Source organism: Catharus ustulatus, chromosome Z (assembly GCF_009819885.2).
Source record: "Catharus ustulatus isolate bCatUst1 chromosome Z, bCatUst1.pri.v2, whole genome shotgun sequence".
NCBI lineage: Eukaryota > Metazoa > Chordata > Aves > Passeriformes > Turdidae > Catharus > Catharus ustulatus.
Genome location: NC_046262.2, coordinates 22,040,523 through 22,066,692, shown reverse-complemented (window position 1 = coordinate 22,066,692; position 26,170 = coordinate 22,040,523). Strand labels below are relative to the sequence as shown.

The 26,170-nt window shown below is 42.5% G+C and overlaps 2 protein-coding genes across 12 annotated transcripts in view; one reads left to right on the top strand and one right to left on the bottom strand.

Moving 5' to 3' along the window:
• The first annotated feature begins 316 nt into the window (after positions 1-316).
• CD180 (CD180 molecule) lies at positions 317-7,681 on the top strand. Its single transcript, XM_042780160.1, is given in 11 exon segments — positions 317-321; positions 4,527-4,636; positions 5,331-5,379; positions 5,381-5,488; positions 6,136-6,261; positions 6,263-6,375; positions 6,378-6,657; positions 6,659-6,978; positions 6,981-7,140; positions 7,142-7,542; positions 7,545-7,681. Coding segments are annotated over 11 exon segments (1,809 nt in total).
• Positions 7,682-12,552: 4,871 nt separating this feature from the next.
• MAST4 (microtubule associated serine/threonine kinase family member 4) overlaps positions 12,553-26,170 on the bottom strand; it is a 290,337-nt gene continuing 276,719 nt past the window's right edge. For all 11 annotated transcript variants that reach the window (XM_033085236.2, XM_033085235.2, XM_033085237.2 and 8 more), the window contains 5 exons: positions 24,905-25,134; positions 22,274-22,396; positions 20,456-20,592; positions 19,646-19,827; positions 12,553-18,819 (listed from right to left, as the gene is read on the bottom strand). In XM_033085236.2, coding sequence (XP_032941127.1) covers positions 14,957-18,819; positions 19,646-19,827; positions 20,456-20,592; positions 22,274-22,396; positions 24,905-25,134 — 4,535 coding nt within the window. In that variant the 3' untranslated portion in view covers positions 12,553-14,956. The remainder of the gene's footprint in view (positions 18,820-19,645; positions 19,828-20,455; positions 20,593-22,273; positions 22,397-24,904; positions 25,135-26,170) is intronic.

The following is a 26,170-nucleotide window of genomic DNA, read 5'->3' as shown; positions in this document are numbered from 1 at the left end:
GCAGATAAACAAAGAGCAAACATACCAATCACATTATTCATAACATTTTGTGACCAAATGCAGGGCAAGCAGGATTTCCAGCAAACACAGAACTGTCTGGGGAAGAGGCTGAAGTTGAATGTGGAGTGAGCTTTTCAGCTTGTCATTAAGATAAGGTGTTTTCTCCTGTATAGTACACATTGAATAGGAGGGGAAAACCCCAGCCCATCGGGTCAGCACAGAAGCATCCCAGCAGCAGACAAATACAGCAGCAGGGCACTGTTTCTGCCGCCTCTCAGTGCCTGCCAGCCCCAACAGGTGTAGGCAGGTATGCAACATGGAGTGAGCCATGCACTTCTGGCAGCTTCCCTCCTGCCTTGTTGGCTCTCCTCCTCTCCTCAGCTGCCTGCAGGGATAAGCACAGCACAGCCCAGCTCAGGTGAGCCCTGAAATCAGCTCCAGCTACCCGCACAGCTGTGGCCTTCATACACCACTTCGGAGCCAAAGCCACTGATTTGTGTGTATCCTTGGCACCAGAGAAGTTCAGGTGTCTTCGCCTTCCTGGGTGCTGACCTTGATGCACCCCAAATGGCATATTGATTACTCGAAACTTCTCTGATTGAGAACAGGGTTTGGATCGGCTCTGTCAGGCTGAGACATGTTTTCTGATCCAGTAAGTTTTCCTCATGCCTTTTTCTCCTAGGTGTTGAAGAAAGAGTGCCACTTAAGGCAACAAAGATGTCAAGCTAACAACTCAGTCCTTTAAAAACGGGAAGAAAAAGGCAGGTCGAGCTGTTTGGCTGAAGTCATTACTCAGCACAGCCCTGGGCAGTCAGGACCTGACTCCTCTGTCTGCATGGCACAAGATCCTCTCCTGCCTGCAGGTGCTGCACACACACTAGTCTTAGGGATGGTTAGAAATACTGTCCTCCTTCAAAATAGGGATAATTCTCTGTAACCTAAATACAAGAGGAAGACTGTTAATTTTCAGATTGAAGTATTGTTTTCTAGCGTTACTGTTTGTACGGCAATAGTCATGCATCAGCAGCACAATCTATTTGCAAAAATGTAGGCAGAGATCTTATAGAATGGTTTAGGCTGGAAAAGATCTGTAAGATCATTGAGTCCACTGTAAAATTAATACTGCCAAGTCACCACTGACATCAGCCCCTAAAGAAGGGCTCTGACTGTCAGCTAGTTTACGAGATTTTGTGCTTTTCTCAAGTGATGAATTAAATTTTGTTCAACTCAAATTTCCCATTACAGTAATTTCACAATTATAAGCTGCACTGAGTATAAGCTGCACTTCCGGGTGCCAGCAACTTTTCATTCTTTGTCCATACATAAGCTGCACCTGATTATAAGCCGCACATTACAATACAGAGTGTGATAAAATGCATCCATTCTATCACCATCTGTTGAGGGTGGGGGCAGTGATCCTTATCTAACGGCAGATATTCTGCTAATGGGCCATCCATTGAAACCAGGCAGGGCATTGTTCTTTATCTTTTCACAACCCATCCTTCCTCCAGAGAGTCATTTTCTGCTAATGGTCCATTGAGTCCCACTGTGTGACTGATAAAATTACTGCATCCCATTGGAAGTTGCTCCAGACAGGGGGAAGAGCCCAACATTTCTTACCAAGATAAAAACAGAGGTTTTGGGACACTAAGGTTGCCCCTTTCTCCACTCCAGAGGAAAACCGGATTTCTCCACATCACCACTGGAGCTCTGGAGGGAAACTGCACCTTCTGCAGGAGCACTGCTCCAACTGAATCACATCTGTCACTGCAAGAGGACTGCAGCCACCATTTAATGGGACTGCTACCAACACCCTGCCTGACGGTGTCAGGTTGTACTCTGACTGTGTCAGGGTTTGGAGTTTGTTCCTTTGTAGTACTGTATTTCTATTTTAATTTCCCTAGAAAAGGACTGTTATTCCTAATTCCCATATTTTTGCCTGAAAGCCCCTTGATGGCAAAATTATAATAATTTGGAGGGAGGGGGTTTACATTCTCCATTTCAAAGAGAAGTTCCCGCCTTTCTCAGTAGACACCTGTCCTCCAAACTGAAACAGCAACTTTTCGTTCTTTGTCCGTATATAAGCCGCACCTGATTACAAGCCGCACTTCCAGGTTCGGACCAAAATTTTAGTGAAAATGGTGCAGCTTATAATCGTGAAATTACTGTACATTAAATTTCCCTTTGGTAGTATACTACAGTTTCATCTGCACTGTCCTTTATTTAGCAGAGACATACCAGTCCATATGAGCATGAAGACCAATTTTCCTCAGTTTCCACTTTTGAAAAATCTGTTCTGCCTCAGAAAAGTATCAGTGCACAGTAACATGATTATATTCAAAGCAGATAAGCTCCTGTTTCTGAAACTATTGCTTTGCTCACACTGAGTTCAGCATGTCTTTTCCTTGCCACCTGCTTTCTGGCCAGCTCTCCCTGTTTGTGTGACCCTCTGCTCAGCCTCACATTCATTCAGAGAAGACAGCACAAGATCATCCAATGCCAGCCTGCCTCTCTGCACAACAGCCTGTGATCTACATCTCCTGGTTCTCACAGTGTCACCCGTGCCAGCTCAGGGCACCCAGCACTGCAGGGACGATGTGCGTGGAGCAGTGACAGCCACTGTCCCTCTCCATGTGCAGGAGCTGGGACACATGGGGTGAACGCTGGCCTGCTGATGTCTCAATGTTTACAGTTCCCACAGGATTTGTCTTGGGGGGATCTGAACACCTTTATCAGAAGAATAAGCCAGGTGTCTCCGTATAGCTTAGGGACATCAGCCACTGTCCCTCCTCCTCCTCACACCTCAGCATCCTCACACCCTCTCCCACCACTGATGGGATTTTGGGAGCCCAGCAAACCAGCACTGTGCTTCATCCCACAGAGAGCCTGAAGGATGGGAAAGTGTCCCAGGGTGTTTAACAGGTATGAGAGATAGACAGAGGAAAGGTATAAGAATTTTACCTCTTGTACTGTGCTCTTCAGACAGGAATTTGTACACAGTGGGGTATGACGATGTCTCTATTTGCTATTTGGTTGGTGTGCTATACCACATGAGAATAGTAAGAAAATACTAGGGCTTTTTCAAGGCCAGGAGAAAAGACTGACCCAATAAGCTTTTTCTTTAATACTTTCTTTTATCTTGGCTTTTCTTCTCTTTTTTCTTCTAGCTATTTTTTTCTATTCTAAGTGGGAGACAACAGAAAAAAAAAGGCAAGGTATTTGATTCAGGGAAGACACACAATGGAAAAGCAGCCCTGTGAAATGCACACCTGGGGCTAATAGTAAATTCCTCACTGAATTAAATCTACAAATCTCTGAGCACTCAGAGCTGCACAACCAGGATCTCCCTAGGGACAGTCTCTCATCAGTTCACTCCATGCCCTGAAGCATATGGAGAGAGCTTACCTACTCACTGTTTTATTTGAATGGAGAACACAGGCACTCTTCTCATTTACAGTGACAGTTAAATTATTTTCATCTCTCTAAACTACACATGGCAGTGGTTAGCTCCACAGGTTCTCCTTTGCTTTACAAGTATTGAAAGCATTGCCTTTTCTAGGTCCATGTTTTGTCATTTTTGTAGATACTGACAGTATATCAATGCTTCTGGGCTGGGCCCTGTGCCATCACAAGTGTTGTCCCAGCAGATGCTGGGCTGGCCTCTGCCCCCAGGTGATGCCAAGCACCCATGTGTGGGGGTTCAGCCATGGGCAGTACTGGGTCATCCCTCCAGGCTGATGCCATCCCTGGGTGCTGTCTGGACAGTCGAGGAGCCATGTTGCGCTCCCCATTCACACGGGGAATTCTGTGGGGACAGCCCCTCTCCACTCCACTGCACCACACTGGTGCTGGATGTCTCTGCCCCTCCCTGCCAGGCTGCACTGTCTGCAGCAGTGGAGGCCCTTGTTGCTTCCCCAACATTCCCTGGCACCCTTCAGCTACAGGATTTGTGCTTAAGAGAAGGGTAGAAAATGTTCACCAAATCCAGACTGTGGTTTGCAACAAACACTACTTCTCTTCCCCTTCTCCTGAGGCTACTGAGTGCAGTCACAGCCCACCTGCCTCTTTTAAGCCAGAGATAGGCAGAGACATGGTTTAGCCTCACATACCCATGGCTGTGTCAGCAGCAAGACCTGAGCCCTACGCTCTGCTCCCGTGCACCTGGACAGACCCCACAGACCACATGCTCCCACCCACAGGGCACACACCTGCTCCATCCTCTACACCTCACTCCAGGGCCTTCTCTGGACACACAACTGCTGCCCTGCTTTCATCCACTAGCAACAGCTTTGTGCCAAATTAAAGTGCTCACATTGGCCAGCTGTGCCATACATGTGTTTACTTCTCCACAAGATCAACATCTGCAAGGTTACAGGGCAGGGAATTGGCAGAGCTGCAGCTCCTACACATCCCTGGGTATCCCACCCTCCTGGGCTGGACCTGGGACCACTCAGGACTGGCATTGCTCTGTCCTTTGGGAGGGCAGGTGGGTGTGAAGGAGGCTGTGCATGTGCTCCCCACTGCAGCTGGGACCAGGGTGATGCTGTGAACATCCTCACGCCTCAACAGCGTGGCAGGCTGCTTCACGGGGGCAGTAACCTGGTCTGGCTGACTTTCATGCAATCAGCAGGCAAAGGTAGGTCAAGCATGCTCAACTGATTTTCCTGGTATCCACAGAGTTGACTTCTCTGTGTTATAGATGGATTTATTTTCACTTAAAGCTGAAAAGCCTCTGTAGACATTTTAAAGGCTTAGCATAATTAGGCATGATCTTTGTCTAGTCAGAGCTAAACATTCCTGCTGTCTCCTGCTGCAGTGTGTAGCTGAATTCATATCCAATTAATTTGGCTACATTCCTTCTAGAAACATTTTCCAGACCTGCTCTTCTTTACTTCCTCTCTGTAAGGTTTACTTAAGACTTCTCTTAGAGAAAGTTTTCCTACAAGACTCATGACATTCACAATTTAAAACTACCCTGTGAGGATCCTTTCTAAAGGATTAATAATTCATCCAGAAGAGTAAACAATCCTCATATGTGCTAACTTTGATAAGAAAGTACTGCAGGTGAGACTCTTCAAATTAATACAAGAGAGATTCAAGGCATTAATTTTAAAAACACACTCCCCAAAGCCCCGGGCTATCCATTGCAAGCCTGTGTTCAGGATTCCTAGAGTTTTGGCTGTTGCATTTTAAATAATTCAAAATTCTCTTTGGGTTATTTTGTAGCTTGTGTTAGTTTTGTGGGGGGGTGGATTTTCTAAGTGCCGTGTTTTCCTATTTATATTCACAGTACATAACTATTTTCACTGCGTATTTTTCACAAACTACAGGAAATGAAAGCCAGGGCTGGGAAGGTTTAGGACTGAGAGAGGTTCCTGTGACTACTTGTCACAACAGAAATCCTCAATTTCAGCTTCAATGTGCTCCGTTCCCTCCAGAATTCAACCTTCTCAGACCTGAATTCTCTGCTCTCCCTGGACTTAACAAGGTGTGGAAGGAGCATCCTCAGCTCTGCTTATCACAATCATGAACCTCCCTGGCCTTGTCAGAGACAGACCCTTCTGGAGCACACCCCACAGCATCTTCCTGCCTGCACAAGGAAGCCACTCTCAGCACCTTCAGACAGCTGACGAATTTTTTTGCTAAGCAGAGATTGATCCGCTTTGAGCAATATCTCAGCTTCTCCTCCAGGGGCAATTATTTACACTTCAGTGGGTGAAATATGCATTTCCAGATATTACCACCTCTAAGGCAGTAGTGACAGCAAATTTTTATTAAATTTCAATATTGTTCCGTAAAAACTGGAGAAAGACATGTTTGGCCCTTGGAAGTTGCTGGGGTTTTACAGGAAAAGAGATTTTCCTGTTAAGTTAGACATTAAACACATCATGTCTCCTGACTCCCACAAATGCCTCCTCACACCCATCATTTCAGGACAGGTTTTTCTTCTCAGCAGAACCCTGTAATTAAATGTAAACTTAAAAGTACCAGGCAAGCATCACTGAAAAACACTTTTACCCTAGTGATGACAACAGATCTTGGATTTTTACAGATACAGGTGCAGTTTGTGTAATCACATTACCAGGAGAGTTTGTGAGACAGGCTACTGATGCAGTTTTCTGTTGTTTTCTCAAGGTATCAGATCAGCTGGGTGTATGATGGTGCCTTTCACAGCAAGAGGCAGCTGAAGCCAGTCATGCTGACCAGAAACCTGCTCATGTTTCTGTCTGACACAGCATTTGCTGGCCCACATTCCCTGGAGCTTGTTGACACAGACAGGAATAACAGGTATCTTCTTTATTCCAGTGTCAAATCTTGATGGATTAGGTATCTTAATCTTGGGCAGCAACCATATCTCTGCACTGCAGCTTCCTCCCATTTTCAAATGAACAACATACAAGCAATCACAGCAGGAGAGGTCCAAGCTCTGCAGAACACCACCCATGTAACCCTCATCCTTAAAGGCAACGACATTACACACACTGAACCTGGATCTTTTCAGTCCCATTTCCACAGCTGGGCAGTGCTGACATCCCTGGGTCCTGGAGGGGATACAGAACTCCACAGCCCAGGCTCTTCGGCTGACAAATTTCAGTGCTTAACCAGGCTCCAAAAGCTGGGCCTAACCCAAACTCACATCCATGCACTGCCCCTGGCATCAGTGCCTGAGCTTGCTAGAGGAGATGGTTTTCAATGCAAGCTGCTTTGAGTACCTCTGCAGCACCAGCTCTGCTGCCTTCCCCTCCCTCACCTGCCTCCACGTCAAGGGTAACTCAAAGGTTCTGCAGCCATGCTTTGGCTGTTTGGGCAAACTGGCAAAGCTTCAATATCTGGATTTAAGTCACACTGAGTGTTCTGACTGCTCTAGCAAAGCACTGTGAGCTTGGAGCAGACTTTGTTACCTAAATCTGAGCCACAACACACACCTTCATCTCCAGGACACGCTCATTTACAGCAGTGCTAGCCTAGAGCTGCTGGATTACTTTTCACTCCTCTCCATATCAACACTTCACAGACCCCTTTCCAAAATCTGCATGTCTAGCAAGTGCTGAATCTTTCCTCATCCCACATTAATACTAGCATTCAGTATCTCTTTCAAGGCTTGAAAAACGTCATGTTCTTGGACCTTAGTCAAAATAACTGAGTTGGAGATCATGCCAAAGGACAAACTATTCCAACAGCTATCCAATGTAGAGGTGCTAATATTATCATCCTGTGAACTGACTGCAAGAGGTAACCAAGTATTTCACAACCTCAGGAAGTTACAGCATGTTGATCTGAGTTACAACAAATCGACTGCATTCAGCACAGATGCATTTTCTAATCTCAAGAGTATCTATCTCAACTGTGCCCATGGCATGATCCGCGTTGTACCAGGTGGTCAGCCAGCACCCCTAGATGACCACTGCATAACCAATTTCAGCTACAACCTCCTGGACTGCACCTGCTCTAAGATTGCTTTAATCACCTGGTATAAACAACATCTGGATAATACTGAAAACCTTGAAGGAACAAGATGTTCTGAACCCAAATTGCTAGCTGGGTTCAGTTGGCCACCATTTCAGTCTCCTGTGGGAAGGACACATCAGGAATTACTGCAGTTGTCCTGGCTGTTTTATCCTGTAGTGCCATCTTCATTTGGGATGCTCATTGTTTCAAGCAAAATTACCAGCAACTCTAAGTCTAGGATGGGGACACAGAAAATATTTACAACAACTGCATTAAGCTGAAAGACATCTCACTGTTTTCATTTGTGACATGTATTTTCTTAACTCTTGTAATATCCTATCTGTATTAAAACTTTTAGAAAAATAATGAAAAAAATTATAATTGAAAAAAATTATTACATGAATCTTGAAAATTAATAACTTCTCATGTAGAGAAATTCCAGTTCAACTCACTGGTAGCCCTGTTGTACCAGTACTGTGGCTAATGCACTTGGAAAACCTACGGCCAAAATGAACACTTCCTTCTATTTAAATAAAGAAAACCTAACCACCACCACTCCCAAAAAGGAAAAAAACCAAACCAAACCACCCAATCAAAACTCAACCAAGTTAAAAAAAAACCAACGAAAACCCACAACCAAATTCCACCCTCTATCAAATACCCTCGAAAAGCAATGTTTTATCAGAGCTGGCAGTAGTGCACCTCCCTCTGCTAAAAAAGCCACAAACAAACAAACAAACAAACAAACAAACAAACCCCACTACTTGTAAAGGACAGATTTATAGTCACATAAGATATGCCTGCAGGGCTGACAAAAACATCATGCAAAAACCTCTGTGATTTTTTTAAAAAATTTATTTAAAATACTTCTGATCCTTAGAGAATTCCTGGCCATTCAAATTCTGTCTATCCATCTTTCAGCCCAGGACCGGCCCTGCTCCTGTGCTCTTTTCTAAACTCCACGGTAAGTAAAGACAGAATGACTTTTAACCATATATTTGTAGATTTGAGGATCTAATCTGTGGGTCCAATACTCTGCTTGCTTGCACAGGCAAAACCCCTCAATGCTGACAGATATGAGCCATTCCTTTGCCAGCCTGGAGTTCCTTTCAGCCACAGCCCAGGTGAGAAGGGGGTGGCCAGAGGCCCAGAGGCTGCAAAGAGGGCAGTGCACTGGACAGCCTCATCCCACAGGTGCTCCTGCTGTCAGCAGCTCCTACATGTTGCTCCTGGTGTGTGTCCTTGGAGTGAATTCAGGGACAATGATCCCTGCTTCAACTGGATATGCAAGAGCTAGGCAGGAATAAAGACATATTATTTATATAAAACCAAACTGCTTTCTCTGCCATCACATGTGATTAAACCCAGAGCAAGGCAGATTATGTGTGCTGGACCAAGGATCTAATGGCAGCTTGTCAGGCCTACTCATGTGCCCTGTATCTCCATGAAGTCACCTATGTTTATTTAAGAAGAGGCTTTCCCTGATGGCTAGACACAGCTTTGCTTCCTGCCTCCTGGAGCACACACCCCGGGCAGGCTCACCCCGTGCCACTCCTACTGGGTTAGGCTGCAGCTGTGACTGCTCTCTGAGGTCTGGAAGGTCAGCTCAACACTTTCAATGCAGGAGTCCACATTCAGCTTCAGCTCCTGTTCGAAGGAATTTCCTCAACATTTGCCTCTCTTACATGCTGACTAGCTAAGATTTCAAAGATTCCTGCTGGACTGGAAATTTTTTTCTCATTTCTGATGATACTGCTAACAAGAACCTCTGATTGATCTTCTCCAGTAAGGAATAATTCTCATTTGAAAAAACCCTTTTACCATCTGCTAGCAGATCAGACTCATGCAATATGTATTTTTGCAGCTTTCAGATGCCTTTACATCAAATACATCACTGCCCTAGCCCCCCAGCTTCTCCTCCTCCTGCTTCCACAGCCGTGTGCTGCCTGAAGGCAAGCAGCCAGAGGTGTTGGCTGCTCCTTCTGCAGCTCCCTGCATACACTCCAAGATTTGGCATATCAAAATGATCCTCTGTATTGCTGGTTCCATGTTTCCTGTTGGTGTGGCTGCTGAAGACTCCTCCTGACTCAATGGGCAGGTGCTGTGCTCCAGCTGCCCAGCACTGAGGCTGCATGGGCTCCTGCCCTCCTGCAAGGGCTCAGCTACAGGAGAAAACTGCCCCTGAGCAAACCCTGCTGCCCCAGCTGAGCACACCCTGACGTGACCTTGGGAGCAAGGCAGGGACCAGGCTTCAAGGTGCATTTTCCTCTCACTCTGCAAATCCAATTGGTTAAATGAGTAACCTCCAATATCTTAAAAACCCAGTGTGATTGCCAGCGTGTGCTCCACCCAAGAAACACTTGCTTCTTCCATTGTCTCCCTCTTGAAATGGTGGGTTTGGGAAGGTGTTAGACAAATAGTGACACCAAAAGGTAGCATAGCTCACTCCAAGGGCACCAAAAAATTCTGTATCAGGTACTAAACTGTGGGAGATCCACCTTAGTAGTGACTGGAGGGAAAATTGCATGTTGGGCTGAAAGGTATTCTGAAATGCCCTTTTGGTTTGGAGAGAACACCACAGGATTTAACCACCACCCATTTCTGAAATGCTATCCTGTGTTACAGGGTAGACTCAAGTGTAGGCTTTAGTTAAAACTCACATTTGAGAAAGTAAAATGTATCTCCTGTGCCATAAATATTTACAGAGCATTAAGGTTTTCTTGCAATCTATCCCTTGCTCCCCTCACTTGTTTTAGATGACCATGTCTTCAGGTGTTCTACTCATTTCTTTAGTGTCATCTTTGGTCTATTTGCCTGCAAAGATGCCATTCATAAGACATTGTGCAGACAATGCTGAACAGCATACACTGTGTATGTCAGGATACACAAACCCTAAATACAAACCCCTTCCTTTTTCTGAAGGAAAAATTATCTCTGGATATTATACACTTAAATGTCCAGATTATGTATGAAGACTTTGTTAAATTCAAGGACTTAGTCTTCTGGGATTATTTAGTAAGGATATACATAGAAAGAGGCAATAGATTTTTTTTTCTTACAGAATTGTGCACCTACTCAAGCTCTCATGTGATGCACTCTTTTGGCTGCCAGTCATGCCTTTTATCTCTCATTTTTTTCAAATATGGCTATGAAGCCAGCACACACAGAGAACAAGCCAACTGTCTGAGGTGAATGGTGCCTAATAAGATTTAGCTTGCCACCACCCTAGCTCTTTGACTACACATCCCTGAAAGCCACAGTACAGCTCAACACCACAATACAGCATTTATCAGCATTTACAAAGAAAAGGAATTTGAGCATATCTTCATTATTTCACAGACTGGTAAGCACTTAGCTTTATCTCACCAGGACAAACCAAAACTCAGAGCCAAGTTCTTATTTCCTTAACTGTGCTGAAGTAGGGTCTCTCAGTAAGATGCAAGTCAATTTTTGAAGGGCCATTTTACTCTGAACAAGATGGCTGTGTGGGCCAATTTCTACATACACTGACCTCAAAAACCACATCCTCATGTCAATGTCACATCTTCTAAGAACTCTCATTCGCTGGTCTTGTCTGTACCTAGAAAAAGAACAGGTGAGGTCCTTTCTCATATAACCTATACTATGCCTCCATGATCAGACAAAAACAATGGAAATTCTTCTCCACCAACAGCAGAAGAAATCTTCCCCTAACAAATCCCTTGGACATCTTCTTCCCCTTCAGATCTGCATTCCTTAGGGTTTGATCTGTACTAGAACACAACTACACTGTTACTGTCTTCTTACTCTGCAATCTTCTCAGCTCCCCGATGCTTCCAGATTTTGCCTCTTAAACTATAACCTTTAGCATTGCTTCCTACCCATGGTGGCTGGAACTTTAAGGTTCCTTCCAGTCCAGTCATTCTGTGATTCCTACACTCAGTTCATCCAAATGCAACCTTGGCAGGTGCCTGGAATCCGGTCAGTTCTAATCAACTACTGTACTACAGATACAGTCAATGGGAAGAAAAACTGTTGCTACCTCAAGGCATGCACGTCCATACACCCTCTAGTATCTTCCTGTCCTGAGATCATTTCCTTCTGATCTGCCCTCTCAGTTTCGATCCAAATCAAGCTGGATGTCCCTGAGAAGTCTTGCAGGCTAAGTAAGACTACATACAATAAGGGGCCTAAGGGTGTTTAGCAAACTGAGTTCAGTGCTGAGGAAGGCAGCTCACATTCCCCTTTAGACCATGGAAGCATTCCCTCTCCAGGTAAGGTGTGAAAATTAAGGTGACAGGCCATGCCAGATGTAACACTGACAACCCATCTCTCCCAACTTCCCCCTTCACACAAACTCCATACACCACCCCTTTCCTCTGGCCCACAACACTCTGGGGCTCACTCTGGGCATGCAGGTTTCTATGCCTCCCTTGGCAGGGACAACTCTGCTGTGCACAGTGAGGGACAGCACAGCTGGCAGAGGCATGAAACAGCCCACAACTCTTCTACTTCCTTTCCCTCAGCTGCTGGATGCTGCTCTTCTCTCCTCAACCCATCATCCCCCATCAGCACACTGGATTTTCAAGATTATCTGCCTTCTGGTGGGCTGCAGCAAACGTGATGCTGTAACACCGCCACAATTAGTTCTGTAGAGAGGAAAAATACACACAAAACAAAGCAATAATAAAATGTGAACACAAATTCCCAACTGCTGAGAAGCTCTGCAGAGTTAGGAGCAGTGGAAGAGTAAAGAGGTGTGTACTTTAATATATGCTGCTTCTGTAGTAATGAATGATGATACGTATTTTGCAGAAAGAATTTAAATGTCACATTACAGGCTGCTGCCCACAGAAGCCAGCAGTCAGGCTATGTCATCCAGCACCACACCACACTTACCTATCCAACAGCTGAGCAGAGGATCCAGACATAGCCTAGACAAGGAGATACTCAGCACACCTCCTCTGCCCCCAGATCAAACTGCATGCAAAACCCTCCACCAACACATGTGCTAAAGGATGCATTGAGCTGGTCCCAAAAAACACCAAAATTTCCAGCCTCTGAGTAGGTGTGCCTTACATTACAGCAGTGAAAGCAGTTCAAGAAAAAATGCTAACACAAAAGTTTCATGCTGAATTTTTATTTCAATGTTATGCAACTGCATAAGTATAAATAATTGTGTTCAATATATAACAATTATGACATCCATAAGGAGCTTCTCAGAGAAAATAAGACTGCAAACACTTTATTGCACAGACCCTAACAATTTTTTTTTAAAACTTTTAAATTTTTTTTGTAAGCTGAGAACTCTACTGCAGGAAGTCTACAAAAGAACACATCAGATCTATAATCACATTAAGACTGACCAAGAAGAACACAGGCAGGAGGATCTCTAACAGCTCACTTATAAGGTAAACACCAACAAACAGTTACTACATAAACACAAGCTTATGCACTGTTACACTTCCAAAATGCAAAGAACTTATTTGTCAGAAGTGATAATACAAAATATTCATAAAGGTATACTGTAAACAAAAGCTAGATGTATTTTAAAAGAAACAAGAGGATAGTTGAAAAAATGCAGAGACTGTAAACTAGGAAATATCTCCCAGACAGAAATGTTATTTTGAAGTGCATTAGCATTCACTTGTATTAACTGCCAAAGCACAGATGAACTGTAAATGTTGAGACCATTTTATTTTTAAGACTTCTCAAAAATTATTATCCACTGCTTACTAGCTCCTTTCTGAACACATCAAAGGCAGCATGAATGTTCTAGTGCCACATGAAAAATCAGGAGTTTTTTGTGTTACTGGATTTTCCTTACAGGTTTGTTGTAATCCAAGTCAACAAATCAGTATAATAAAGTTTTCAGCAGAGGGAAATGAATTCTGCACACTGTCTGTTGTCACACAAGTCTCCAAGATTATACTGTGCTTTTATGAAAAGTTTTCTAGCTTTTGAGACAGAAAGACAAACCATAAGCATTGGTGGAAAAGGTAGGGGTTTAGCTCTACTGTGGTTACAGAAAACAGAAATAAGCAAAACGATCATTCTATTGATCCCCAATTATTAAAACCCATGCGCCTGCAAGGGTATTTCGTAGTGCTTCTGTACATGTTTCAAATTTTACCTTTCATCCCTCAAAACAAGCTAAATACTCCACACAAAAATGATCAAAGTCTACATGTTCCACTGTATACAAAATTTAAATAAGGCTTAGCAAAAGTAAAAAGACAGTAACATTCTAGCACCAAATAGCTCCAACAAGTTCCTTTGTTAAAAAATGCTTCTTTTATAATTACAGTATTGAATTTTTTTGCATACAAATAAAAAGATTATGTTGTGAAATGTATGGAGCTACTCAATGCATTTCAAAATGAATATGAAACCCAGGATTACTTGCTAAAAACAGCAAGTTAGATCTACAACATAAGGCCCCAGCTATGTATTAAAATGTGGCAGCTAAATTTTTTGAATGATACCGAAGTGTGTTTTTCCTTTTTACCTTACTTGTCATGAAATAGAAAACAGTTACCAGCTGTATGACACTAATTAAACAGACCTATATGTCTCAAAATGTATTGTCTAAATGTATTAAGAACAGGGATGAACACAGTAGTACTATCAGTCATGTGCTTATACTTGTGCCTCCCACTATAAGGGCCTGAATTTAAAAAAGCTCAAGGAACTCGAGAGGACTGCAGCAAAAACTAAGCACATAGCACGTGCTTCAGAATTGCAGCCTTGTCTGAGGTGAAAGTCACACAAAACACTCCCAAGAGACAAGACAAGAACCATCATTTCACCAGAGAACATGACTCTTGCTGGATGCCCTGATAATTAAGTGGTCTTCCTGTAGTTTTAAGGACATCTACTCTACTCAGACGTGCAGCAAGGAGATACACTTATTTCTCTTGTTAGATCTGGTGAAGCAGTCAGCCAAGTACAGTACTATCAAAATCAGATTATTAAAAATACACATAAAAACTCACAATAGGTCACTCTATTATTCTGTACTAGTATTTTTAAGCCTCTAGTTAAGATTTGTAGTAAGTAAAAATGTGGCCTGTTTGTTGTTTTTTTTTTCCTGGTCAGACCAGTGCTTATGCATGGCCATGCCAAGTCTGAATTTTAGTAAATTGGTTTCATATTCGAGTATGGCAAATACGTGGCAAAGCAACTATCTTAAAAAGGGAAAGAGTAAACAACGCAACCAGCAGCAAAGTATATATGCTACATTCAAACCCCAAACACATTGCTAAGTATTTACAGAAGAAGTATTTTCAAGAGCTCTAGGTTGTAAAGGTATTTTTGTACAAATACTATGTGGTAACAGTTTTACCGGTTACAATTGGAAAGGCATTTTGAAAAAAAGTCCTCTCTTTACATATCCCCTTGTATTGTTTCTTCAGTGACATGAAAGCTTTGCCGCACAAAGACACGACACAGTGCTGGTTTAAAGGCAGTACAACGTATTGAAATTGTTACAGCTAGTGTTGAATTCACACTTGCCAGGTCTTAAGAGTTAACATGTTTTTTTGTGAGCACTGCTCCGTGAAACTTCCTTTCCTCGACGCTGCCGAGCTGAGTCTTTGTCATCTGAAAGTGCGTTAGGGCGGTCAGGCGTGGCTGCTGACCTAGATAAATCTTTACCTACATTCTGTTTTCTTGAAGCAGACTGCTGAGTCAGAACAGCATCTTTTCCCTTTAGATCCACAGTGTTAATGAAAAGAGGCTTTTCTTGATTTCCAGGCTTCCCCCCAAGGTTTGAGGTGGGGTAGTGGGGTTCTGCTACAATAGTGGCACTGTGCAAGGCCATCAGTGAAACACTCTTAGTCATTTCTGCCTTACTGCTCCCTGTGGAAGAGGTGCTTTTCTTACTTAGCTCCTTGCAAGTTGCAGGAAGCTCTGATGAGCCTGGTTTAACCTTTGCTGAAGATGCATCACTTTTGGCTGAAGACAAAACAGATACTTCCTGTCTACATTCAGAGAAATTGGATGAACAAGTCATTGGCTTTCCTGGTGCTGCAGCCACACGACAAGAACTTTGCCCACTGGCAGCCGGTAGATGTTTTATTGTAGCCTGCTTGTTTGCATCTTCTGTCTGTTTCTGATTAACTTGTCCCTTCCCTTTTATATCTTGAGAGGTTTTGCTACTTGCGGTCACTTTTTCTGCTCCTTTCCCTCTGATATCACAGCTTGTGAGACAAAGGGCAGGTTCCACTTTCCCACTGTCTAGCTGAACGTAAAGTGCGTCAGTGCATATTTTTCCTTCAGGTCTTTTGTCTGCAGCTGTCATCTCACTACTAGGACTTCTGTCTGCCTCTTTGTTTGGAGAGAGACAGTCTTTCACAGTGGAAAACTTGGGAGCAGTGGTTTGTTTTTCACTGAAACGCAGTTGCTTTTGATCAGCAGATTCCCCCAAGCCTGCTGTGTCTTGCCTCTGCACCTGCTTAGAACTCTCTGGGCCTGCTGGCAGTGGGCTGACAGCAGAGGATTTTGGCTTGGTGTCCGGGGCTGTGTTGCTCATTTGGAGGGTGGTCACTGAGCCATGGTCCAAACCCATAGGCCTTTCATCCTGCACATGTTCACTGTGCATTCTTCTTGAAGAGCCTGTAACAGGAGAAAGGTGATCTAGGACACTTCTACTGGCATGTTTTCCATCCTTCCGGGAGCAGACAGACGACTGAGCAACAGTTTCTTTTTCTTTCAGGGTTGGAGCACATGATTTTTGTGACAATGTCTGTTTATCCAGGGACTTAGACTTGGAGGAACTTGTATCAGAGGCTGGCCTGGGTTTATTACTGCTGCTTTCCACACAGGTAGCAGCAGGCTTCACCTGCTCTTGAACCCCTGCATGAACTTCTACAGTGCTGTGTCTGCTTACTGCCTCCTTCACAGCAGGGGAGCCTGAAGTGTTAAGTTGCTGCCGAGGAACTTGGCTGGACTGCTCTCTCTCACTAGTTTGAGGCCTTGTATCAGCGACTGATTTCTGATCTTTCTTTCCCGTATCTTTAGCACTGTCCTTCTGCACAGAGGAAAATGGTGCAGATTTCTCAGTTTTATGATCACAGTCTCTTGAGGGTTGCACAGGCCATTTGGATGGAAGAACGTCGCTCTTTGTGGTAACTTTCTTAGATTCAGCTTTCTGCTTGGTTACATCCTTTTCCACAAAACTTTTAGAAACACTGCTGTCATCTTTACCTAGCTGTTTCTGCAATTCTCTGCCATCCTTAGGTTGTGTCTTGGGGCCAGATGACTGCATTTTTCCTTGCATCTCAGGTGGAATGGCAAAGTCTGCATGAATTTTTTCATTGCTCTTGGAGCAGGTTGTTATCAGGATGTCTGAGACAGAAACCTTCAGAGATGACTCCCTGATCACTTCCACCTTTGCAGGGATAGGCTCACAACTTCTCTGGGCTACTGGCTGTTTGACAGGCAACTCTTTCTGTATTTGCTTCTCTTTTCCTACAGCTTTTTCAGGAGTGTTTTGGCCAGCAGAAGATTTGGAATATGTTTGAGTAGTTTTAAAATTCTGACTTTGAGTAACACAAGACTTTACCTCCATTGAATGGTCCTTTTGTTTTGAAGGGGAGGTATCTTTCTTCTGAACAGCTTCAACAACAGAAGTACTGCCTTTAGTGGTTGAACTAGAAACTTTTTTCTCTGTCACTGCTTCTGTAGCCACAGGGATGAGTGGTGGATTTGGAGAACTCTTGCCTACTTGTAGAACCTGAGGCTCTGCTATACTGACTTCGCCAGATTTTAACAACTGCTCTTTCTGAGAGACCATTTCTGCCTTCCCACCACTCCCTTGTGGCACTGGGGGTTTAGGAGATCCCCCATCATTGCTGGTGCCCTGTCCTTCTGGTAGCACACACAAAGGCAGCTCAGTCTTTGAAGCCTGTGGCCCAGAAAGTAACGCAATATCTAGTGTGCCTTCTATTGGCTTCAGACAGGAAACAGACCTCCCATCAAGTTTATATTCCGAAGGACTTTTTCTGACAGGAGCTTCAGTGGAAATAAGGGCTGATTTTTCCATGCTCATGTCTGCTCGGCCACTCAAGGTCTTGAGAGGAACAAAAGAAACTGAGCTAATCTGAGTAGCATGTGCACTGCCAATAAATGCTCTACCATCTGCAACTGCACTGGACTCCTGCTGTATGTTTACAGGTCTGCCTGTACTAAGTTGAAGGCATTCATGAACATTAGATGTCATCTTAGGTTTTAGCACTGGACAGACACTGTCATCTTTTTCTTCAATAGACATTTTCTTTCTGAGATAATCAATATTTGCAAGTTTACCATCTAATCTTTCAAATTTGACAAATTCTTTTGTTGGTACAATTTTATCTGTGTTTTCTCCCTTTCCATTTAGCATCTTGTCAGAGGACTGAGGTAGCACATCTTGCAGGGTACATGAAGGGGAAATTCTTTTGAAGTCATAGGAAATATGACTGAGTTCATTAGGGGAAGGCCCATGACATAACAGCTGTGGTTCTAAACCAACACCATCATTTGATCTCAAGTTTGCATTCTTTTGAAGGGTGTCTTTGAGTATCCCACCAGTTGACTGGGTCTCCACAGTAATAACTTTCGTTTCAAATTGGTTTGATCTTTCTAATATCTTCTGGAATGCTTTTTTGTCTCTTTCTTCCGGTCTCAAAGAATTGGGATTTTCTGGTTCACTGCTAGGTTCATGTATAGCAGCATTCGCTTTTTCGGCAAAATCTTGCTTTTTCATAACTACCTTGACCTTCAGCTTCTCTCTGTCTAGCTCATCAATGGATTCTTGTCTACCCAGTTTTCGGGAGATGGGTCGTTTCAAGCAACCCTGCTCTGCAGGCCTGACTCGTGTCAGCGATGGCACATCGCATACGTTCTCCTCCAAGCTCTGCAGAGTTACTTCTCTTTGAGACAATTCTCTATTCACTTCTTCCTGGGTCACTTCCAGACTGTGTTTTCGTGAACATAAGTGTTTTTTATCACTGCCGTAAGAGGGTGCAAGTTTCTCTTCAGACTGGACTCTCTTTAACAGTGGAGATCTTGGTGGCTCTGCACTCTTTGGCCTGACAATATGCCTCACAATAGTTGGAGGCGAGTGCATTTTGCTAGGAAAAGTCTGAGCTATTTTTGTATTTCCAACTGAATGTCCCAGCAGTGGTGATGGAGACCGCTGAGGAGATGTTGGCTGGGGTGTTGGAGAAGGTGTCCGTGCAAGAGGAGAAAGGGGAATGCTGCCAGCTGATTTGCGCCTTCCTGATCTGTATCTTTGCCCACCAAGCTTTGGACCCAAGCCATGAAGAGTGCTCGGTCTTATGTGGCCTGAACCAGCTGGAGAATTGGGAGCACTGGAACTAGGGGAGCTACTCTGGGAAGAGTTAGTGCCTACAAAAAGAACAAAAAAACAAGCAAACAAACATAAGATTAGCAAGACATTTTCAATCTTGTCTAAATGTTCACTGAGAAAGAGAACAAAAGTCCTGTGCTGTCTCCCACCACAGTGTTCCAAAATCTTGAAGTTTTAAGTGCAAAAGGTTTTAGACTGCAAAACCTACATCATTCCAGTAACATCTGCTGTTTCTCCCTTTCTCTCTCTTCCATCATCCCCTTTAAGTTATCTCTTGCTTCTACTTAAATAGAATAACTAATGCTTTCTGACACTTCAAAGCAATGATCAAGGCTTTCCAGATAATTTACCTTTGCCAAGGGATTGAACAAAAGCAGTCAATTCTAGTACACACTACAATTGTGACAGAAGTAAAAGAAGAAAAAGGGGCAGGCATTTAGGAGTCAGAGAGATGCATATTTCAGCTAATCTTTTCAGCAATAAATCTGCATTTCTGAGTTCCATCCTAGTTCCATTATGTAGCAACTTTTACCCGTTTCACTGTTTTATCATGTAGCCTCTCTTACGCAAAATTCTCTCTTTTGTTGCAAACTGGGACTACTTGTAAGTCAACTTCCAGCCACTGGACTGAGATTTAAACACTAGGACAAATTTAAGAGACAATTGCTTTTTAGGCACTTCTGTATCATAAAAACACCTTTTGTTTCGCATCTGTTTCCCTTTTCCAGCCAGAAAACAGTTCTTCTAGATTATGTCTGTTAGAGCAGACTGCTCTTAGGAAAGTATATGAGATCTGTGGGGGCACACAAAATGCACAGTACTGCTCCAGTCCTTTTCCTCTGCTCTTCACTGCTTCACACTCACCTGATGGAAAATCAGGAGTGGAACGGTAGCTTGGGGTAGGAGATCTAGGAGATAAGCTGTGGGTTGGAGACCCAGGCAAGCTCTCCCCTGAAGAAAGTGATCGGTTCAGGCAGGAAAAACTTCTGCTTGTATGAAGAAGAGGTGAGGGTTGCTTTGCCAGCTTTTTAAAGAGAGATCTTCTCCTTGTGTGAGAAAAACACAGCATTAGTCCTAAGTTAAGGTGCACAGAAGATACTATTACACAGGCAAAGCTCTTACAAGCTGACACTATGACAATAGTAAATCTATCTTTACATGAAAGCAAACCACCCTGCAGACTGAAGTTCAGAAAACATCCTGATTAGTTAGCAGGTGGGATAGACACTGTAACTAATTTTATTCACACTAAAATTTACTCACTATATTTCAGAAGAACAACTACCTCCTTATCAGTATAAATCCTTATTTTCCTAATTTAGTAACCTATCATAACCGAAGACATATCTATAAAGTACTAGCAACGTATTTACAACATACACATGTTGGTATCAAATTAAAAACTCTCATAGGCATTAGCACTAGAAAGTTTAATTAAACAAGTGCAAAATTATATAGTTAAGCCAAATTAAGATGCAACCTCAATTATTCACTATTTTTAAAGGTTGTTTTAGCACATCTAGTTTAGACAAAACAGGACTTGAAAAGCCACAGAATCTCAGAAAAAAAGGCAGAAATACAGAAGATGAGAGAAAACAGTATTAATGTCATATTTTAAACTTAAAACACACACACAAAGAAATGCCTTCACTGTGAAAGCTAAGGATTACTCACCTCTCTAAACTCTCCTTTTTCTTGGTTTTCTTACTGCGCCTCACCATTTGGCTCCTGTAGCTGTTCCGCCTGGCAGGTCCTGTCTTGATGGAAGTGTTTTCAAAAGGAGTTGTCATTACTGAGACTTTGTTGCCACTCTGTCAAAATGAAGGAAGATGCTTTAAGCGTAATACAAGTAATATGAGATGACTTTGCCTTAAACTGAATCTACACCACACATGCAAATGCAATTAAAATAAACTCCAGAATAAAGAAGTGTTTCTGCAGACATTGCCAGCCATAGTTAGTAAATGAGGATTGGGAAGTTCTCAAACTCTGCTGTATTTCCTAACTTCCTCCATTCAAGCTCCAAGACAAGGAGTCATTCCAGCAATTGTAGATAGACAGGAGGACACCAAGGATTAACCAAGACTGCAAAATTCAAGATAGAAGCTTCTACAGAAACACCTGATTTTTCCACAAAGAACAGCTGTAACTGCACAGTGGTCCATTAACATCTCAGGATGCCAACTGTTATAATGATGAAACAGAGGAGAAAAATGAAATCTTCATTGTCAATCCCAAAACACATTTTACCTTGTACAAAATGGTTAACAAGTACAATTAACCTAAGTTTTTTAGCACTGATTGCACAAAGAGATTATTCAATAAAAAATATAGGTACTTCCCACCCATTTTATGTTTTAAAAATCCATACCTCCTGCTCAGAACTGAATGCCCCTACAGTTAACTTCTTTCAAAGAAATCACAATAGCCCAAATTAATTTAGGATACAGCCCAACAAATTAAATTACAGATAAACGATCTCTTGTTTTGAGTTTACTCTTTTAAGTAGTGAATGGGGCTGTCGTATTTCTTGCAAAATTGGAAAACTTGGAAGTTTCTCCAGGTTTCAGAGAAATAAAATGAAGACTGAAGAGAAAGTGCATTTTCCATCTTTTTTTAGCTTTTTTACATTTTCCCATCACCTCACTGCTTCCCAGTGCTTTTTTTTCTTTACTTCTTTTATAACTGACTACGCACTTGGTCAAGCAGAGCTCTGCATGTGATACCAAATTGTTAATAAAATAGGAAGCAAATATACAGCTTTCTAAAGTAATTCTAATCTACATTAGCTTACACTGAAAAGATTACATGAAAAATGAGATATGATGAGCTACAGAGAAAATAAAAGGGGTTTTTTGGGTTTTTTTGTTTGCTTGTTTGTTTCCATGGAAAAACTGTGATTTTCTAATAAGACAGACTTCAAAAAACTCCACAAGAGAAAAATGTGACAGGTCATTCATTAAGTAAGCTGCACAATGATAATTATATTTATTGGAGAATCTCTGTCAGACAAGCCAGGGTATACATGAGACAAAAACCTTTTGGGCCTTAATATGAAAACAACCTACTGTATAGCAGGCAAGGAAATACTTCTTTTTTCTTTTTGTGCTTTTCCTCACTGATTCCACTTTTAAAGAAGAAAAATGGGAAGTATCATCATTATCAAAAGCCTGAAGTATCTGCTGAAGATGTAGGCATTAGAGAACATGCTTGAAAAGGTCAGTTTTTTCGAGAGACAGAGAGATCTCTCTGTGTCATTGCCTCAAATTTATTTCAGTTATCTCGGCATCAGCGCCAGTCTATGACAGAGAAACTAAAATCATAGCATTGTATAGTCACTGGCCCTTCTCCCGATCTGTGGCAATAGCAGCTTAGCATCTGTACTTTTAAGAACAATAAAATATAGTAACTAATCTCAAGAAAACAAACATAACCCCACCATTGTAGATGAAAACAGTAATCACTTTAGTATCCCAGCTGTGCAAGAGTTACCTTTAACAACAATTCAATGACTTCTGTATGAACAAGACCATGCACTGGCTCTCCATTGATATGAGTAATCAGGTCTCCAGCTTTTAAACCTGCTTCGTTAGCTGCACCTCCTTCTTCCACATTCTGAAAAAGAGAGGAAGAGAATATACACAAGATGAACTCCAAATCAGCTGGCAGCAAAGAAACTTAGTCAGTTATATAAAGGAAGAAAAATATGTTCAGCTTTTTCACCATCCCCTACTAATTCAAATTTTATGTTTAGGTGGGGCCTAGAATGGTTTCAAAGCTCACCAAAATGCTGCTGGCTGCTATGGGTATTATGTAAGCTCTATAAAACAGGGAGTTTTCATGCACAATAAGAAGAGATTGTTCACTATTCACTGCAAAATTTCAGAACTAAGAAGATTTTTAGCATCTGACCGTGAGAAACACTAATGTACAGTAATTTCACGACTATAAGGCACACCCTTTGGACTAAAATTTTCCCCGGAACCCGGAAGTGCGCCTTATAGTCCGGTGCGCCTTATCTGATGGACAAAGTTCAAAAAATCTGCCTACCCGGAGTGAGAGCTGCGAGCCACGGGGGGAGCCAGCAGTGCCATGGCTGCCAGGTGGAGGCGGGGCAGAGCAGCAAACGGAATTGAAAAATATTTTGAAGGCGGTTTAAATAATTTATTATATTTTTAAGTTACAGTAATTTCACGGCTATAAGGCACACCCTTTTGTCTAAAATTCTGATCGAAACCCAGAAGTGCGCCTTATAATCCAGTGCACCTTATATATGGACAAAGTTTGGAAATTTCCCAACCCGGATGTGCGAGCTGCGAGGGGCAGCAGACGCGTCAGGCGGGAGTGCCGGGGCCCAGGGCATGGGGAGGTCGCCTGGGGCTGCGTTTAAAGGCTACGTCAATGTGTGAAAAATGTTTGCAAATTGAGCACCTGCCAGTAAACCCCATGATTCCATTACTAGTTCCTTACTTTGTTGTGCGCGGATCCTCGATGCAAAAAAAAAAAAGTGTGCTTTATAGTCCGGTGCAACTTATATGTGGACAAAGTTTGGAAATTTGGCAACACCCGGAAGTGCGGCTTATAATCCAGTGCGCCTTATAGGAGAAATTGCTGTAGTTTTTTAAGTCATGCAGACACTACTGAAGACTACAGTGCTAACAGAGCTTAACAACAAATTTATGATACTTCAAAAAAACCCCAAGGTTTTTTTTTACTACAATGTACCATTTTTCCCCTTCTTTCACCTGTGTGATGTTACACTAGTGGCAAGAAATCTTTTTAAAAATTTATTCTATTATCCACCAAATGTACCCAGTTCTCCAGATTCAATGTTCTTGATGGATTAATGGGTCTAAGGGGTAAACAATATTAATAAAAAATGACTAGTGCACTACATGAGCACTGCTACTTCAAAAATCTGCAATACATATTTCAAACTAAGCCATGTACAAAACTTGGAGTCTTTTGATAAATTTACAATATTTTCTTACAATATTTTTTTAGGGTAGTTGAAACAATTTATATACACACACTATGTACATGTAACTTATACAATACATAAAGTCATAATTTGTTACAGCATAAATTACAAAATTAATGCATATATATTGTACATAAGTATATACAGTAATTTCACGACCATAAGGTGCACCGGACTATAAGGCGCAATTTTTTTTGCAGCGAGGCTCCGCCTCCAGCTCCCCCTGCGCGGTTGCTGGCCGAGGTCCTGCCTCAACCTGGCAGCCATGGGCCCCCGGGCCCACCCCCACCCCCACCCCCACCCAGCAGCCATGGGGCCCCGGGCCTGCCTGGACCTGGCAGGGGCGGTGCCGCGGGCCCCCGGGCTCGCCTCCACCCAGCTGCCACGGCACTGCCAGCTCCCCCCACGGCTCACAGCTCACACTTCTGGGGTGGCAAATGTCACAACTTTGTACATTGTATAAGGCGCACCGGACTATAAGGCGCACTTCCGGGTTCAGGGGAAAATTTTAGTCCAAAGGGTGCGCTTTACAGTCGTGAAATTATTTTACAATTAAGGACACTGGCAACCAAAGAACTGCTTTAGCCTCTTTCCCACTGCGTAGCGAAGAGAGGACGCAAAATATATTATTTATTCAAGACAGTCAATCTTTTTCCTGTGCTATACAAATCTCAAAAGTATTCACAGCTCTGAACAATCTGTACAATTCTACACAACAGAAAATCAGTGCTTGATATCAGCTTACTTGTGTCTAGTAAAATACTGTTGACTGTCAGGAATCCTTTAATTGATGCAGTTTAACAAACTCCATCTATTTTTCAACAATTTCTCTTTACAACCTCCTACATTTGCAGATCTTGAACTCAATCAAAGAGAGTCTGCACCAAGCCTTTGGTTTTCTAAAACACAGTACTCTGAACTCAAGACACTATTTTTTATAACTAACAAATCTGCCAAAAGTTAAAGTGAAGTTGCAGAAGTTTAACATCACATGTAGATAATGCTTCTGCCACGGACGGCTTGCTGTCTTCCCTACAGGCAATACTGCTCTTGTGCACAGGAAGAATTTCATTCTAAGAAAAACTGCTTGGTGTATCATTGTAATCTGTCATGCATCGGTAAGAAAACATGTATTATCTTACCCAAACAACGTGGTGCACAGTGTAGATATCGCTGTCACCCACGTAAACCCTGATTGCTCGGATGGTAAAGCCATACTTTTTTCCTGAACTGTGAATTACAATTGGTTGATGAGGACTTGCAGCAGCAATTGATGAATCACGGCTGGGAGAAGAATCTCGGGATGATGAAAGGTCAGATGATAGGGAATGAGGAGACATAGGACTTCCTAAAGGAGAAACACCGAACACATCTGGGGGAAAAAAAAACCTGCTTATTATACTCTGACCACACACCAAATTTTGTTTAGCCTAATGATAATTTTGTATTAGAATACATCATTGTCTTTGGTCTAAACAACCTCTCCTCCTCCTCACCTGGTATGCATATTAGTGAATGAGAAGTTCAACAGCCAGATATTAGAACTTAATTCTTTTCCCTGGAGTATAAACTGTATTGTTTAATGCAAAGGTTAATTTGTTAGATGTACACTGCTTTTTCCTTTTGCACAGAAAACACACTCATTGTTAACTCTGCAATGGCAATTCTTAGCCTGTTCTTAGCAAACGCGGAGGAAAAGAATATCAAAGTAGGGAGCAAATGTTATTTTGAGTACACCCAAAATAATTCCCCAAGTAATGCAGCAATGCTTGACAAATTGCTAGCTGTTTTCTTGGTTTCAGTTATATATAAAACCAGAGAAAAACTACTGCAATTAAACCACAGTATCTACTGTGTACCTACGGCAGTAGCTCAATGCTTGTAACAAGGCTCCATTGCTACATTCTACTACATCAGGTAAACACCACAAGAGTTTCTTGCAACAATACCAATTTCAAATTTGTTTTACTTTATTGTCTTGAATGCATGATGTGCTCATGCTTGTACAAATGTGAATACAACTGCAGCAGTTTGGACTTCAGTTCTGAACAACATGACAGCAAAGTACCAATCCTTCATGCGTAAACGGTCAATATTACTGTTATACCTCCACTTACTGCATTATTTCTGGCTCCAGTGTAGTACAAGTAAGTAGGAGGCTACAAGTTATTTATATTTTTGTGACACTGCTCTCCTGTTTATCAGTTTTTCTTATGGGGGATGAGAGAGAACTAGTCACATGCTGCTTTAACAAACATCTGTTTTTGTAAGCTACTTAAAACTTAATCTGCAACCCTGTTGTCAGATGGACCAATGACTGAAGTTGCATCATGCTGTGTGCATGTGCAAGGTCAAACAAGGTAGTCACCATAAAGTTGCGTTTTTGCCTGTCAGAGAAGGTCCCTAGG